The following is a 17568-nucleotide window of genomic DNA, read 5'->3' as shown; positions in this document are numbered from 1 at the left end:
TTTATATTATCATGTCATTCAATCTTCACAACAGTCCTGTGGAGGACATACTATTATTCTGATTTTCCAGATGAGGAAGCTGAGGCACAGAGAGTAGCTTACATGAGGTCTCACAGCTAGACCATGGCAGAGCTGGTATCCAAATTCAAGCCACATGACACAGAGCTCATGCTCTTAACCCTAAATGTATGACCCACCTTATGCAAATTTCACAGTAGTCTTATGAGGTCTACATTATGACTGTACTTTTATTATTATTACAGATACTAGAAGCTGAGGCTTTGGGGGAGTTAAGTTATTTCCCTGAGTTGAGTAGGTTGGATAGTCACAATTTGGACCCAGGAAGTCTGATACCACAATGCCCTTTTGTTCTTTCTTGCTATACTATACTGCTAGGAAGTGATGCAATAGATATTCAAGTCCTGCCTGACTTCAGAATCCCTAATCAGTCCAATACTGTCCATCTGGAAAGTCAGTCTCAGATGGTTCTCTTTGTTTGTTTTTCTGTTTGTTTTGGATAATGATTTGTACTAAGTGGGATAACTATTGGAGTTACTGAAGAAATTTTAGAAATAAAATACCTTAAGCATACCTTAAAATGCTTTGATGAAAGTTCAAGTCTATTATTCATTTGACAATATTACCTTCCAGAGAAAGATCATATTAGAAAGCCTTTGATAAAGAGTAGTCAGAAAGCCCTTTGATAATTTTGGTATTCTCCATTTGAAGAATTAGAGTCTAGCAGATCTGAGAAAAAATGTACTGTAAAATTATAATGAAAATCAATTGGAAAAAGCAATACAAATGACAAATACTAGGCTTACATGCAATTTTTCTTCTGCTGAAACCCTGCTGTTGCCACCTTCATGCTTTGCAGATGACTCTGCCTTACATGTAACCATCTGATGTGAATCTCCCTCATCACCAGCTTGAACTTTTTCTCAGTGTTCATCTGCCTTGTGTTCTCTTTCTTCTATCTCTGAAAAAGAATTAAGTTTCCTACATTCTAAATTTAATCCTTGCCCTCAAGGGCTTGTACCAGGTGTGGGGTCCTATGGAGAGACTAGATTGGGTAGGGTTTTTTTCTAGGCTAGATGGGAGCTGACAAAAGTCTAGAAGTGATTGTGAGCTGTGGACCGAGAGGCAGGTCAATGTATCAGAGGTAAGTATCTAGCATCTGCTGCAAGGAGAGCCTTCCAGGCTCCAGGGAAGCGGTCAGGATCCAAGGAAAGCAGGAGCAGACCAGAAAGCGACATTGTGGTGGCTCCATATGAAATGGTTTAATACATAGGCAAAGACAAAAAGAAGGGATGGGTACTTGCTTCTTTGGGGGCGATAGGTATGGCAGGTGAGGAGAAGCAGGTGCTGATTCCATCTTAATCCACTGACTTCATCAGTTATTTCCTGTCCTTGAATCTACAGTTTTCCCCTCTCCACTGTATCCTGCCCCTTAGCTTATATGTTTTCCTGTCCTTTTCTAAAAGCCCACACTTTCCTTTAATCCCTTTACTTCTTTAAGCGAGCATCACCTTTCTTCCCTGTCCCTCCTAGTGGCCAAATTCAGTGGCCAAATTCAGTGGCCAAATTCAGTGGCCAATCCAGTCATCATCATCAGGCTCTCTGTGGGATTAAACATGGTTGAAGGTGTTCACACTTGAAACTCCTCCCTTGGGTGTGCTCCCCCATCTCTGTGGATATTCTTTCTTCTCTTTTGAATTCAAATAAATATGTATTTCTTAAGGATGTGCTCTTGGCTGTCTTCTCGGATCTCAATATACTGTCTCCCCTGGCAGACTCATCCAACCTTATGACTTGGATTATTCTCTCTACCTAGGTGACTCCTAATCTCAATCACCAGCTTTGACCTTGACCTCCTTTTCATATTCTAGGAGCCAGCTAGATACCTTCACCTAAGTGTTTTATCTGCACGTTAAATTCTGCATGGCCAAACATTAACGAGTTATTCTACAACCAGCTTCTCTTCCTGTGTTTTTAAGTTTCCATTAATGACATTTATAAATTATCTGTCCCCCAAATTTTTTGGATCAATTTTTACTCTTCCTGCATTCAGTCAGGTACCAAATTCAGTTGACTGAAATATTTCTAATATTTGTCCCCCCGTTTATATTATTATTTCCTCTTTCTTAGTGCCCTTCATCAAAACAACTTTAACAGCCTGCTAGCCGGCCTCCTTATCATTAGTTTTCTTCCCCTAAAATCCATTTTAATTACTGCTGTCTTTTCCTGAATGACATCTATTTATGTCTCTTTAAAACTCTTATTTTAAAAACAAATCCAAACACCCTAACCTGGCTTTCTAGGTCCTTCACAATCTGATCCCAACCAATTTTTCTATTTTTATTTCCCACTTTACCTACCTTTTGCTCTAGAAAAATGTACTTAGTCACTCTTCTCTGTAAGTGCCCTATAATTGCTCTCTTCCATGCCCTTTCTGTTCCTTAGATCAGAATGATCTCTATTCATCAGCTCCTCATGTACAGATCCTACAACTTCCAAAGCCTCGCTCAAATAGCTCTCTTTCCATAAAGCTTTTCTTGATATCTCCAGATGGCAGTAATTTGCCATAACACTTTATCTGAGCCTTTTTCCTAGTGCTTATCAACTTCTACTTTGGATTTTGATTATTCACAGGCACATTTTATTATCTCCATGGTTTGATTATAAACATCTTGAAAAGCTGATTCATCTTTGTATTCCCAAAGTGTCTGGTACAAATGTTTGAACAAAGTTTATAAGACTCACCAAATATTCGATGTACTTCCTTACATTTCCCAGTATCCTTTGCATTAGACTTGGGGCTTATGACCCGTTTTGACCAATATTCTATAAGAAGTGATATGTGACACTTTCAGTATGAGGTATTTTGGAACAGATGAGAATTCTACACTCTTTCTTCCCTTTTCCCCTTCTATGATGATCTACATCATAGAAGTGTGTCCCAAATGGTCTAATGGCAAGTTGATGGACCATTATAAACATTTTCACAATTGTAGAGATAATTTCTGCTACACTATTACAATCTGCAAGGATTGTTGAACATGTCCATAATTTGCTGAAATATATTCATCCCTGGGGAAGTTTAGCATCTTCCTCTGACTCCTAAGGCCTGCAGTTGCAATCCCGCATGCTGTCCTACTTGGGCAGTGTGAAGTGCTGGCTCGTCTCTTTTTCTTACCAAAATCTAAGCTCAGCTTAGTAAAGTTATCTGATAATCCACTATAAGATATTAATGCTGAGTTACCTTATGCGGGGATGCTACCATTTACAGCAGTACTGACCTTCCAATATTAAAAAGTCAAAATGTTGAATTTCCAACGCCATTGACAAGCTAGAGTAGGAGCAACATTTGGTAGTAAGATCTTTCTAAAGTCTCCAAAGTAAAGTTGCACAGGAAGCCATGATTCTGTTGAAGAATAACATTATTCCAGAGTATCATCTAGATGTTTCTGCAGAACAATTGTTTATGTTCTCTATTTTGCTTATTTAATCAAGTGAAACAAGTATTTCTCTTTACTGACTATGTGTAGATATCCTGCACCATCTTCATGTTAAGGACTTCTGTTTGGAACTTTCTACTAACATCAGGACCTTCACATAGGTTATTTTTCCGGTTATGATAGGCTTATCTTGATTTATCACTGCTTTACACCTGTAACCAAATAGGGATCAGTGAGATAAATGACCAACGATGGGACAGTTCATAAGGCATACAAGCCACAGAATTTGTGTAGTCCTATCTGCTCTGTGACACCAGTGGTCAAACTTATATTATGGTGTACATGGAATTAAAAATACAGCCTGGCTCTGAGCCCTTTTACCTCAGTATTCCCCTTAATTCCCTTGGCACTCTCATATAAACTTAAGCTTCTGCCAAGTTCTGTTTTAGGTCCCCACTTATAGTGGATTTCCTGCTTAGTCCCTAAATTTGATGAAAAGGCATCTTGATGGATAAAGAGCTGCAAGAAAGAAAAGAAAGAAAACATTTTCTCCTCAGACCAGGCTAACCCCAAAGAAGCCCCTGGGACCTAGGATTTTCTAACATATTTTTCAGGCCCAAAGATGAAGGTATGTCATCTGACAAGACTACAGACTCTCGGAAGATGGTATGACCCTCTTCACCAAGAGAGGTTGGGATCATATTAATAAGGCCAGAACCCCTTAAATTGGAACTAACCCCGTAATGTATGAGTCAACCACTAATCTGGGGTTGCAGTGATTACAGTCTAAAGTTAGAAGAAAACTGGTTTTTGGCTAATGCTCATACTGAGCTGTCCAGGGTTCTGACTTTGGCATGGGACATTCCAATCCTTGGGCTTGATGCTGGTGATTTTGCTTTAAATTCTGAGTACTTTGGATGTAGTTTGTGATCACTAATCTTGACTACCTCTGTAGTTTACCTTGAGCTCTATTGAGCTAGGCTATTGTTAATGACATACTGTGTACAAACTGTAAAATTGATTATACTGTGTCAGGACTTTTAAGTTGGAGAACATGAGGTATAGAATCAGAAGACTTAGACTTTAATAACAGCTGCATTAGCCATGTGATTTTGAAGAAGTCTCTGAAGATTTTTCAGAACCTTGGTTTTCTCATCATCCTTGAAAATAAAATGTGAAAAATATCTGTAACATAAATGACAAAAATATAATACAAAGAGCGTTTAAAAATATATGAGAAAAAAAACTTGGAAAAGTAAACATGGGACACAAAAGGCAATTTACAAAATAAGAAAGAAAAATGGCCCACAAGATATGTAAAAATTAACTCAAAATGGATCAAACACCAAATTTTAAGACCTGGAACTATAAAACTCTTAGAAAAAAACATAGCTGTAAATCTTTTGACCTTGGTTTAGGCAATTGTTCCTTAGATATGACACCAAAATCACAAGTGACAAAAGATAAAATAGATGAATTGAACTTCATAAAAATTAAACAATTTTGTCCTGCAAAGGACACCATCAAGAAAGTAAAAAGACAATCCACAGAATGAAAAAAGAAATTTGCAAATCATATATCTGATAAAGGACTTGTATCCAGAATATTTAAAGAAATTTTACAACTCAATATTAAAAGAAAAATAACCCAGTTTAAAAATGGGCATAGGATCTGAATAGCCATTTCTCCAAAGAAGATATACAAATGGCCAATAAGCACATGAAAAAGATGCTGAACACCATTAGCTATCAGGGAAATGCAAATCAAAACCACAATGTGATTCTACTTCACACCCTCTAGGATGGCTGTAATGAAAAGACAGATAATAACAAGTATCGGCAAGGATGTGGAGAAGTTGAAGTCCTCATAAACTGCTGATGAGATTTTTAAATGGGCCAGTTGATTTGGAAAACAGTATGACAGTTCCTCAAGTAATTAAACACAGAGTTCCCATATGACCCAGCAGTTTTAATGCTAGGTGTATACCCAAGATAAAAGAAAAATTACCCCAAAAAACTTATACACAAACATTTATAGCAGCATCATTTATAATAATCAAAAGGTGGAAACAACCTAAATGTCTATCAACTGATGAATGGATGAACAAATTGTGTTATATCTATACAATGGAGTATTATTCATCAATAAAAAGAAATGGAGTACTGATACATGCTATAATGCAGATGGACACTGAAAATCTTATGCTAAGGGAAAGGAGCCAGTCACAAAAGTGCACATATGGTATGATTCCATTCATATGAACTATCCACAACAGGCAAATTTATGGAGTCAGAAAATAGATTAGTGATTGCCGAGGACTGGATATGAGGTGGTAGGGATGGAGAGTGACTGCTAATGTGTATGAGGTTTCTTTTTGGAGTGATGAAAATGTTTTAAAATTGATTGTGGTGATGATTGCACAACCATGTGAAGATAGTTAAAATCATTGAATTATATACTTTAAATTGTACTGTATGCAAATTATATCTCAATAAAGCTGTTATTTTAAAAAGGAAATACAAATTATCAAGAAGCACATGAAAAAACTCCAGATTCATTGGTCATCAAATAAATAAAAAATTAATAATTACAGTGTTACCATTTTTCTTATCAAATTTTGGAAATTAAAATCATGTATATGTGCATGTATTAAATGAGATCTGTTTGTAAACTTCAAAGAACTTATTCAAAGAAAATTTACCTTTATCATGTGTATATTTCAGTTTTCTTGTCAAGCTCAGAATTTTTAAAAGAGGCTTTGTGGGTCCAAAGCATGGAGAATTCAAGTTTCAGATCTCCTAATTCATGTTTTTGCTCAAATAAAAAAGTCTTTGTAGTTTTACTCAGATGTGCAAGTTAGATAAGAAAAACGAAACTGGGTTCAATGAAAAGTGATCAACTCTCTTCTTTCCACCCCTACTGGAGTGGGAAGCATCTATGTTTTATGCATTAGAAGCATCTATGTTTTATCCCCTTGGATGGCAGATTAAGTAACAGCAGCCACTCCCTATGGACAGAAGGAGCCTGGTGTGTTCCAAATGTGCTGTGTGACATTTGTGAATGATGTAGTGGTCTCCTGGAGAAAACACAGCTGTCTCGGGCACCAGCCTGTAGCCTCTATAAATTAGTTTCAATCTAAACATTCTTTCACTGCAATAGGAATTGGAGAACTCTTCCTGATCAAATTCAAGAGCTTCTACATATTGTGGAAGGGTGAAAACCATGTTGCAAAATGAGCTGGATGCTCCATAGACAAATTAAGTCCTGAACCAACCCCACACATAATGATTTCAGAGAAATCTGAGGCTCCAGCGTGAATCTCATCTTGAGTCAAACACTTATCTTACTAAGTCGATGGGAGTGTTTCCACAGTTGCAGTCTCTCTTAAAAAGGTTCAAAAGTAGAGCCTTGGCTTGGATGCTAAAAGTTTTTAAATAAACCAGAGAAGGCAAATACTTGGCATGTGCTGCCACACCCCCTTCACTTGCCTGAATGTAGCTATTTCTTACCTTTCTAGACGCTCTTTTTTACGGACTCTGGATGTGATCTAAGACTCTTTCTCAACACAGTGCCCCAAGCATTCATTATTAATCTATCAATGAGCTCTATTTGCCATTCCTGTTATAGGAATGGCAAGTTGAAATATGTATACATGCCTATGTGTGTTTTACACAACTACTTAGAAGAACCTTTGAAGTATATTTATCTTTATGTAAGGTTTGCCTTTCAGAATATAGAAACTACTAGTAGAAAGAGATCAATAGCCACTCAATATCATTCCTTATCTAATTTGCTTTGAATGCCTGAAATGGTCACTGTTGACTCTCTGTTCTTTACAAACAGAAATACGCAGGCAGAGTGCTAACCATTATAAGCCACTTTCTGGAAGTAATTTGACATGTGCAATTAAATCTTAATAACATGGATTACCTACGTCAACTCATTTAGTGCTCCCCCAAATCCTTTAAAGAAGGTGCTATTAAAATATCCAGATTACAAGTGAGGAAATTTAGGCACAGAACGATTAAATAACTTTCATATTGAGGCTGGAAAGGACTTCATCTTGGTTAAAGTGTTACTTGTGGTACTCTTTCTCCATGTCCCCACACTTCTTCCCCCATGATATAAGCTTTGATCTAAGTTAAGAAGCTAGTGTTAAATAAATGCTCCGCACCAGATTCCTTCTGTTGAAAAAGTGAACAAAACTTTTCTTCTAAAAAACAATAGCTTAAGACAAAACCTGACAGTTCTTTTGTCTCAACTATCCTTGCTATGACTCCTTTAAAAGTGCCAACCCATTTTTCTTTGTCACAAAAGCATTTTAGAACAACTCATAACTTAGAGCAACTCTGCAAGCCCTGGAATCCCATTGTTAACTGTGTGTTATGCCCATACATCTTCCTATTAGTCAAGGTTTGTCAGTTCACAGGGGTGCAAATGTAAAATAAATGATAGTGATAGACATTGGTAATTTCAAACCATAGCGTAAAGTTGAAAATTCCTTCAACCAAATAGATAATTATTTGTCCACATCCAGTAGTAGAGCCTAATAAAGATAGTTGTGAAAATTGCTAAAACTAAACAGTGTGAACACCTCTTTAAAGCAGAGCAAAATAGAATAATTTATCAAAGTGGAATTTCAGTTAAATGGGAAATGGAAATGAAAATTTTCAATCAAAATGGAAAATTTCAATTTTCTCTAACAAGTAAAATCTAAATATACTTTAACTGGCTATTTCTTTCACACATTCTCAATTAGAGTATCGATCAGTATCTGATGAACCAACTGGAACCATATCCCAAAACTCCTTATCATTTTAGGTGTAAGGAAGTCGTGAGGCTTGCATAGTTACTCCAGTTTTTTTAAATGATGACTTTCATCAGTGTTTCTCAAAGAAACAAAATAACATTCTCCATATATTTCTGTATGTAATTCCCTTACCATAACAATTCTCAAATATTCAATACCCATCGATAAGCACTCAGTTTTATATCATTAGTTTTCTATATTCTTGGCATGTTGTCAATAATGAAACTGTGAGAAATTTCCATCTGGTATTTCTGATATTCTAAACAATGGATTTTAAAAAACTCAGAAATGCCCCTGATTATATGAAAGGATTAAGCTTAATGGAAAGAGAGCAGTGTAATAGCTTTTCACCTTAAAGATTTCTTAAACAGGCTCATTTTTCCCATGGAAAGATTTTGAAAACCGTGATGGTTCAGGGTAACCAATAATTGTTAATGTCAAAGGGGGTAACTTAAAAATAGCTTTAGGGCTTCCCTGGTGGCGCAGTGGTTGAGAGTCTGCCTGCCGATGCAGGGGACACGGGTTCGTGCCCTGGTCCGGGAAGATCCCACATGCCGCGGAGCGGCTGGGTCCGTGAGCCATGGCCGCTGAGCCTGCGCGTCCGGAGCCTGTGCTCCTCAACGGGAGGGGCCACAACAGTGAGAGGCCCGCGTACCGCAAAAAAAAAAAAAAGCTTTATTCAGGTATAATTGGCATACACTAAGTTGCACATATTTACAGTAAGTGATCTGATGAATTTTGACATATGTATACCCCTGTGAAGCTATCACCACAATCAAGCCAATGAAAATGTCCATCATAATTTTTGAAGATATCAATAATGTAAAATTTTGGTGATCATCATATCCCCAGGGGTATCTGGCCCTAGTAGGCCATATTTCTTGTCTATTGAGTGAACACATTTTCTCTAATTTATTGTCACTGAACAGAACAAAAGGTTGGGCAGAATTCAGGCTTTTAACTTTCAGCATTTTTGAGGAGCATCTGCATGGTACTGAAGTTGGCCTTTGAATATATAAATTGACAGGTATGAAATCCTCAGCATGTCTATAGTGGCTTAGCAATCCCACAAAGCCTCACAGTAGCTTGCCTGATGCCCCACCTTCTCTAGAGAAGGAGCAGTGGATGGGCTTATTCCTCCACCCTGTGTGTTATTTTTTTTCCCAACCACATCATTTCATAGACAATTTAGGAACCAATAAAGCATAAGTCTTGTTTGAAAAGATGTATCTAAATATAGGAATAATACATTATAAGCCAAGTCATTTCCCTCCTCTGAGTTGCTGTTTATCTGTCAAATATCTTCCATCTTATCAGAGAGAGCTGTAAAGGAAAATGGGTGGGTGGGGAAGCAGCAGCAAGCTTTCTGGAATGTCCAACTTCTCAAATAAAATAGACTGCACAGACAGCTTATAATTTGTATGGCTTTGGCTCAGGGTTTCTGAAAGGAAACATAAGTTGTTTTTGTCCTGCCTATTGCTGTCTTATTCACCCTCAGTGCTGGTAGGAATGAAGTCTGGTAAGCTTTATTCGGAGGATCTCCTGATAGCTCTTTCCTGTACTCCACTATTTTAGGTTCTGTTTTGGAAACAGTTTATGGATGCAGCATTTAACCTCGGGGTTGCAGATTCCCTCGTCTCCATCTGTCAACAACCATCTTCACCCCTCCCCGCGAAGACAAGTCCCCTCCACAGATGATACTGGTCACCCTCGGAACTGTGGCCTTGGGGGCTCCAGCTTCCTTTCTTTGCCTCGGGTCCCAGGACACCAGTCCAGGTTTAACTTTATGAGTTGGGAGGGCAGCTTGCCTAATCAGTCACTCTTCAGCTGGGGGCTGTTTCTACCTGCTCATCCTCTCTGATTCTCCCCCAAATGAGAGGAAGATTCAAGTGGATGTGGCACATCCCCTAATCTAGGCCTGCAGACCGGTGGCTGACGTGTGCAAAGGAAGACTCGGACCAAACAGGCCTTTTTCACCTGCGTAATGACAGGCTTGGGAGTAGCAAGGCAGCAGCGGCGGCGGGGCCGGCAATAGGAGGAGGAGCGCAGGCAGCGGCCGGGGCGGGGCCGGGAGGAAGTGGAGGGGGAGGAGGAGGAGCTGAAACGCGGAAAGCGGCAGGCGGCAGCTCGGCCGGAGTTGCAGCAGCTGCGGCGGTGGCGGCGCTGACACCGCAACCTCCCCAAGCCCTGAGTCCCGGCGGGGGCAGCAGCAGGGAGCGCCTGCCCGCCCGCCCGCCCAGTCACTGCACCTCGGCCCCGCCAAGCAGCAGTCGCTGCGTCCGGGGAACTGCCAGCTATGGCCGCGCCGCCCGATCCCAAAGAAGAGCTGCTGCCGCTGGCCAGTCCCGGGTCCCAGTGGTTCGGGGACCGGAGCGAGGGGGAGGAAGAAGCGGTGACGCCGAAAGGGGCCAAGCCCGAGCCGCAGGTGGGGGAGCCCGGCCCTGGGCTGGGCTCCGGGGCCCGAGAAGCTGCGCCGCGGGAACTGGGCTCGGGCCCCGCCCGGCCGCCGCCCGTTGCCATGGAAACTGCATCCACAGGTAAGGCGGGCGGGTGCCGCTGTCCCGCAAATGGCGTCGGGGACTCGGGTCCCCCAGCCGGTCCCCTTCTCTGCAGCTCGCCTATGCACCTACCTCGCGCTCTCTATCTTGAGCACCAACCTTAACTCCCCTTCGCCACAGGCGACTGTAAATATTAGCGGACTGGTAGGGGCAGAAAATTTATTTTAACAAAGGCTCGGAAGATAACAAAATATTATTGATCCTTTTATTTCATTATCATTTTTCCGGCTTTCAAAGTTGTTCTCAGAGGCAAACCGCAGCATCCTGGCTGCCGCCGCGCCTGTATACAAGTTTTTTCCTTCTTGGAAGGGGCTGGGGGCCGTAGGGCCCGTTTGGCCAGTTGGGATGATATTCTGAGGCGTGTTTGTGCGCCCGGCGCGCGCCAGCGACAGGGGACGCTGACAACAAAGCGACGGGAGGGCCTGCTGCCCCTAGACTCTGCTCGATCCAGGGCAGAGATGTGACTTTAACTCTCCCTTCCCTCCAAGAATTTCCACACCCTACTCCTAGCCCCTTTCCCTTCACCTCCTCTATCTCCCCCTCCCCCCGCACACTAAACCGAAACGCCAAGGTGTGTCTAATTCCAGAGGGACAGCATTGCCAGAAGGTTGGGAGTTGTGGCGGCTCCCGCCCAGAACCCTTCTTTCCCAGCTGCCCGGATGCTCCCATCTCGAAGGGAGCAGTGAAACTTGCAACCCTTTAGAGCGGCCGTTGGCTGAGGTGTTAGAGGGCTTGAGTGGCGGTGAGTGTTCAGGCACAGTTTACCATCAGTCTGAACCTGCCTGGTCCTTTGGAAATTGTCCTGGATTCGCCCTCCTTTCGCCTGACTTCTCCTTCCGAACTGGAGCACGTTGGTGCTCAGCGGGGACCAGGGATCCTGAAGCATTCTGTCCGAAGGATGCCTGAGGCGAGCTTTGGGGAGGGGCTGCCGGCTTGGGTAGCTCTGTGTTTCCAGGGAGTGGGGTAGAGGGTGCTGTGTTGTGTTGTTCCCGGAGAAAGCTTTGCTGTGGTGGAATGAGAGTTGTGTAGTTTTGGAAATGTAGCTCTTGAAGGCCGGGTGCTGGGTGATTCTGCAGGAGGGGAAGGGGGGCGGGACTGGCATGCTTGTTCATGGCAGCTGATTTAGGGGAACCCCTTTCTTAAGCCATTGCCTCTCTTAAGGGTCGTGTGGAGTGTCTTAGGTAGTCCTTAGGTAGTCTTAATTCTTCTCTAGTACAAACGATTTGAGCTGAGGAAAGGAGGTTTAGGGAACGTGTCAAATAAAACATTATGAAGGGAAGAAAAAAAGTAAAGAAAGAAAAAAGAGAGAAAGGAAAAGGAAAGAAAGACTCAAAAGCAGAAAACCCCATTTGTCATATATTAGTTATTATATGGAGGAGGGGAGGATTTAAGACTAAGAGAGATCTCAACTTCTTCATCTAAATGGAGAGAAAACAAAACTTTTTATAATTGCAAAAGAAGATGGCAGAAGCTAATAGATAAAGGAAGGTACACGTTTCATTGGTTTACCATTACCATTCTTCGTTGAGAGTAGCTCATAGTACAGAACCTTTATCCACTGTCATCAAAGTAAATCATTTATAAACATTGCCCACCTCCCATTGGTGTCCCCAAGGTTAGGTGAACTAGGGAGAGGAAGCTAAGCGCCCCCCGTTCAGTAACATACTATCCACTAAAATGGTTGCTGTGCACAAAATGCCTAGAACAACTGTGACAAAGTAGGCATTTGCAATTTTTAATACTATTATAGAAATATTTTACTTTGTTGAATATATTAGGGGTTTTCTATCCTAGGCAACAAATACACTAATAAAATCGAACATGATGCTAACTTTGGATGGGAGGAGAATGAAGGGAGGCAGAAGGAGCACATAGTTTGCATATTTATATAGAAATTTTTAAGTTTATTATTGCTGCTTGAAGGAATTTCTCATATAGTTGTTGGTTATTTAATGTTTTAAGTTTGTATGTTTCTTTTTTAGTAGACTGTATGGGCTGTTATAAGAGTCCCAGATGCCAGAAATGATACCTAAATAAATAACTAGATCTTGAAAAATTCAAATAAAATCTGGGCCAGCTTCCTTATCTGTTGTTTTGGCAGTTCTGTTGCAGTAAGCAGAGTCAGCAGGTGCATCCTCAACTTAATCAGGGACAAAATCCAGAGGAAGCCTATTAAGCACATGGCTTTCCTTTTTTTTTTAAAAGAATGGTGCTCTTTGGGACTCAAATCAAACTAAGAAGTAACTTAGACTTTGAGTGTGATGCACTGTAAATAGCTTTTGTTTCTTTCTCAAATGGAATTCTAAAATTTAAGACAGATATTGATGTTTTAAAAACTTTTTTTCTGAAAAACACCACTAATCATGCTATCTGGACAGAAATTCTGTTATTTATTTTTATACATTGTTGGTAATTAAAGTTCCTAAAGAAATATTTCCAAAAATATTTCTCAGTGATGTCCTGGAATGAATATATGTTTAAACATCATTAAAGTTGCACTATAAAACTCTGTCAGTACTGTATTCTTTACCAGTACTCCATCAGTACAGATATTCTCATTGCTTCTGTCCCTTTTGTGGGATGGAAATGTCCTTAACAAAAAGTAACACTTTTTTCTAAAGCTACAGTTTTTCATGTCTAAAATTGATAATGGGCATGTGATATGATGTCTGTTGCCAAGGGAACATTTAATACACTATATGTAGGCTACAACATGTTAGATTGTTAATCATGAAACAGTGCCATCATCGAATAACTTTATACAAAGAACGTGAAGAGCAACATTTTTGTTTTTTCACGATCAGTTATTTTATTCCTGGAAACTATTCAAAAGGAGCATACAATAACACAAGGATAGAAGAATCATCCTTTGTTTAAAGGAAGAATTTAAAATAGCATATTTGAACAAAATGCAATGGTAAGAATTAACTCATTGGCCACTTTGGAAATTAACTCATTGACTGATTCATGTATAGAAGGCAAAATGAATAAGAGCATGGAGAATGGTCTGGAGAAAGCAGCCCAGTGTGATGATTTGCTTTAGTGATATTGACTTATAGATAATTTGACTTAAATTTCTAGATGATTGCCAAGGGGGAGGGAAGTGAGAGAGGGAGAGAGAGGTATTTTTCCAATTTACTTGGACTACAGTGCTCATAAATTTATATTTTTCAAATGCTGAATGTGATACTCTATTGGAAAAAACTATTCTTAATCTATCATTATTTAAATACCTTTCAGAAATGTTTATATGTCCTGCATTTATTCTGTATAATATAATAAATTGTACCATACACATTACCAATCATCTTTTAAAATCCATGTAGAGACTGGATTAGCTGTCTTTTCTTGTGGATGTGCTTGATAGATGTGTACATTTTTAAAAATTTTTGAGTCATTCCTAGCAATCCTCTTCAGAAGGTGTAAATTTCAGTCTTCTGTTTTCTTTCATCTTTTAAGAAAGCTACAGTTCTATTGAAATGGGAAGGAACACTACACTAGCTTTTACAATACTTTACAGAACCTATAAGAAAAATAAGAGTTTCTAATGCAATTTATTTCTCTGGACATAGGCTCTGAATATAATCAATGACACTTCTGGCAGTAACTACAGTACTTATCCTTTCATATTGGGAATTCAAATTAGGTTAAATTAAAATTTAGAAACACTTACATACCCTAAAAATACATTGATAAATAAATTTTATCAGAGCTTTCAGCATAACTTCCTTTTCATGAACTCACTGTTCCAGGAAACCCATCCTACTCATTGTCCCTCAGATATACCATAGACCTACCTGCTCCCATCTCTTCTCTAGGCTGTTCATCTACTGACTCTGAGGGTTTGGAGAAGAGTTGTGGATTATTTTGTTCATTGTACTTTCTATCTTGCATAGTCTGGAAGATAGACAAAACTTCCAAAAAGTTTATGGAAAGTTTTTATTATCTGTAAAGTGAGAGACCATTGAGATTCAATTCAATTTAGTAAACATTTATTGAATGCCCCCTTTGTGTAAGGATCTCTGCTAAACACAGGTTTTGGTTTCCTAGAACATGTGTACCTTTCTGTTTCACATTAGTATTTAGTTAAACAGTTCTTTTATGTCATTTTTCATTTTCCTCATTCCCAAGTCGTTGCTGGAAGATTGTTTAGAAGGGTATTATAATAATCTAACCACATGGGCACACAGGCATGAATTAGTTTTCTGAGGTTGACATAGGATAAAGAAATGCTAGCATAGCTTGCTCAAAGGGCATAGCTGGGGGAAAACAAAATCTATCTACCTAACTATCTAGCTAATTCTATCTTCCTCATAGAAGTAACTGTACTCAGAGATCCTTGTATTAGTTAGTAGTGCTTTTATTTTAAAGTTAAAGGAAATGATCTCAGTGGTGACTAAGGGAGATTTGAAAAAAGGCACTGTAAAATATAGACGGCAGTGAAAATAAAAGACATATTTCAAGAGACTAATACATCCACACAGGAATGCTTTCCATGAAAGAATATGGTCAAAAGATGAAAGACAACCAGTTTTATTTGTTAAAATAATATTTGAGGGCAAAAAGAACAATGAGAAGAACATGAGCTAGAGAGGCTCACTGCTTGTGGAAGGTGCTCTAGTGAGAGTAATGAAAAAAAGGAGAGGGAAGAGTTTCTCAGTTCACATTTAACCCGTATTATTTAAAAGGGACAGTGATCATTTTGAAATGTATAGGAATATTGAACCACTATGTTGTGTAACAGGAACTAACACAGTATTGTAGGTCAGTTATACTTCCAAAACAAACAAACAAACTCATAGAAAAAGAGATCAGATTTGTGGTTACCAGAGGTGGGGGAGTGGGTGGAGGGGGAATTGGATGAAGGCAGTCAAAAGGTACAAACTTCCAGATAAGATAAATAAGTACTCAGGATGTAATGTACAACATAATTAATATAATTAACAGTGCTGTATGTTATATATGAACGTTGTTAAGAGAGTTTGAGTTCTCATCACAAGGAAAACATTTTTTTCTATTTTTTTAGTCTTACATCTATATGAGATAATGGAAGTTCACGAAAGTTGATCATTTAAAAATAAATAATTAAAATGGACAGTGATTCTTAAGCTGGGCAATCTAAAACATACGGAAAGAAAGACTGGAAGCCCAGGATAAGTGAACAGCAAGTAGAATACTGTTATCACTGCTCTGATAAGATTGGCTCTTCGGAGCCAACTACTTTATATCATGGTATAGAATGAGTGTGGTGAGCAGTTTTGATGTCATTCCTAGTATCTCCTGAGAATAAGACTAATGTTAGAAAAGTTGAAATGGGGAATGATTTTCAGGAAAGGGAAAACAATGGATATTTAAAACTTACAAGCCAATATATTTGTTGCTGAGTGCTGGTAGAATCTAAGAATGCATTATTATGCTGAATATTTATAAACCCTTAGAAAATAATAAACATGTTGATCACTGGCAATTCCCATTGGTTCACTAAAAAAATAATGCCCATAAAACATAATTTTCTCTTTTTTATATTCTGAATCACCAACATATGCACAGCACTTACTATGCACAGGAACTCTAGAAAGTACTCAGCTTACATTAGAAAGCACGCTCTTTAATTTTGCAAATGGCACAAAGTTTCAAAAGATGATCGATATGGTAGAGGGTAGCACTCCTATTTAAAATTTCTGATTTTAATGTTAACTCAAAAGCAAATTCTTTTTATTAAAATAATTTTTTACTCTAGTTTAAAAAATTCCTTGTTGGGGTAAGAAGCACATGCACGTGACATTAAAATTTAAAAGCTACAAAAGGGTATACAGAGAAAAGGAAGTATTCACACTCAGTCTCTCAGCCAGCCAGCTGTTATCCCCCTTCAGCAGCAACCATTGTTATCGAATTCAGCAATAGAGCATTATTTAATTAATTCATGATTATACTATTATTTATTGAACCCCTGCTCTATGCCAGGCATTGTTCTAAGCACTAAGGGTATGGTACAGAAAAGGACAGATAAAAGTTTATCTCCTATAAATTATATATCCTACTGTGTGTGTGTGTGTGTGTGTGTGTGTGTGTATGTAGGCAGGGAAGGAGAGAAGACAGAGAGGAGACAAAGAACAAAAAATATATGTCAAGGTATGATAAGTCCTAAGGAGAAAGTTAAAATAGAGCAGTAGAGTGAGAGAGATAGTCAAAAATGTCCTCTTTGATAAGGTGGCATTAAAGCAAAGACTTGAAGAAAGTGACAGAATAAGTCATGCAGATGCAGAAGATCATTTTAGGCAGAAGGAATAGTCTGTGCAAAGGCCCTGGGTGAAAGTACTCCCTGGAATGGCAGGGAGGTCACTGAAGTGGGGTGAACAAGGTGAAAATGGTAGGAGATGGGCTCAGAGTGTAGGGTGAGGGGTGATGGGCAGATTAGGTCCTATAGGCCATTTTAAGAGTTCTGGATATTACTCTGAGTTTGATGGGAGCCACTGGAGGGTTTACAGTAGGGGAGGAACATGTTTCGAGTTAAGTTTTAAATTAAGTTTAATGGATCACTCTGTACTGTATTGAGAATCTAAAATAGGGGAGGAGGGGAGGAATATGGAGCAAGAATGACCAACTAGGAAGCTATTGTAATAATGCAAGTAAGAGATGCTAGTGGCTTGCACTGGGGTGATACATTGGAGGAGGTGAAAAGTGCTTGGATTCTGGATATATTCTAAGTGTAAAGCTAACAGTGTATCCCTAATGGGTTTTG

General features: G+C 39.2%; 1 protein-coding gene across 2 annotated transcripts in view; it reads left to right on the top strand.

Annotated features, from left to right (window-relative positions):
* Window positions 1-17568, top strand: part of RTN1 (reticulon 1) — a 404193-nt gene that overhangs the window by 156055 nt on the left and 230570 nt on the right. The window contains exon 1 of one of the 2 annotated variants that reach the window (XM_029237635.1): window positions 10396-10805. The exons of the other annotated variant lie outside the window; for it this stretch is intronic. Within the exon in view, the coding sequence (XP_029093468.1) occupies window positions 10565-10805 (241 nt within the window). The 5' untranslated portion in view covers window positions 10396-10564. Of the gene's footprint in view, window positions 1-10395; window positions 10806-17568 lie in introns of those variants that run through there. 2 annotated transcript variants of the gene reach the window in all.

Source organism: Monodon monoceros, unplaced genomic scaffold, assembly GCF_005190385.1.
Source record: "Monodon monoceros isolate NGI ecotype Baffin Bay Population unplaced genomic scaffold, NGI_Narwhal_1 Super_Scaffold_21, whole genome shotgun sequence".
NCBI classification, from domain to species: Eukaryota; Metazoa; Chordata; class Mammalia; order Artiodactyla; family Monodontidae; genus Monodon; species Monodon monoceros.
This window is presented reverse-complemented; position numbering and strand designations above follow the sequence as displayed.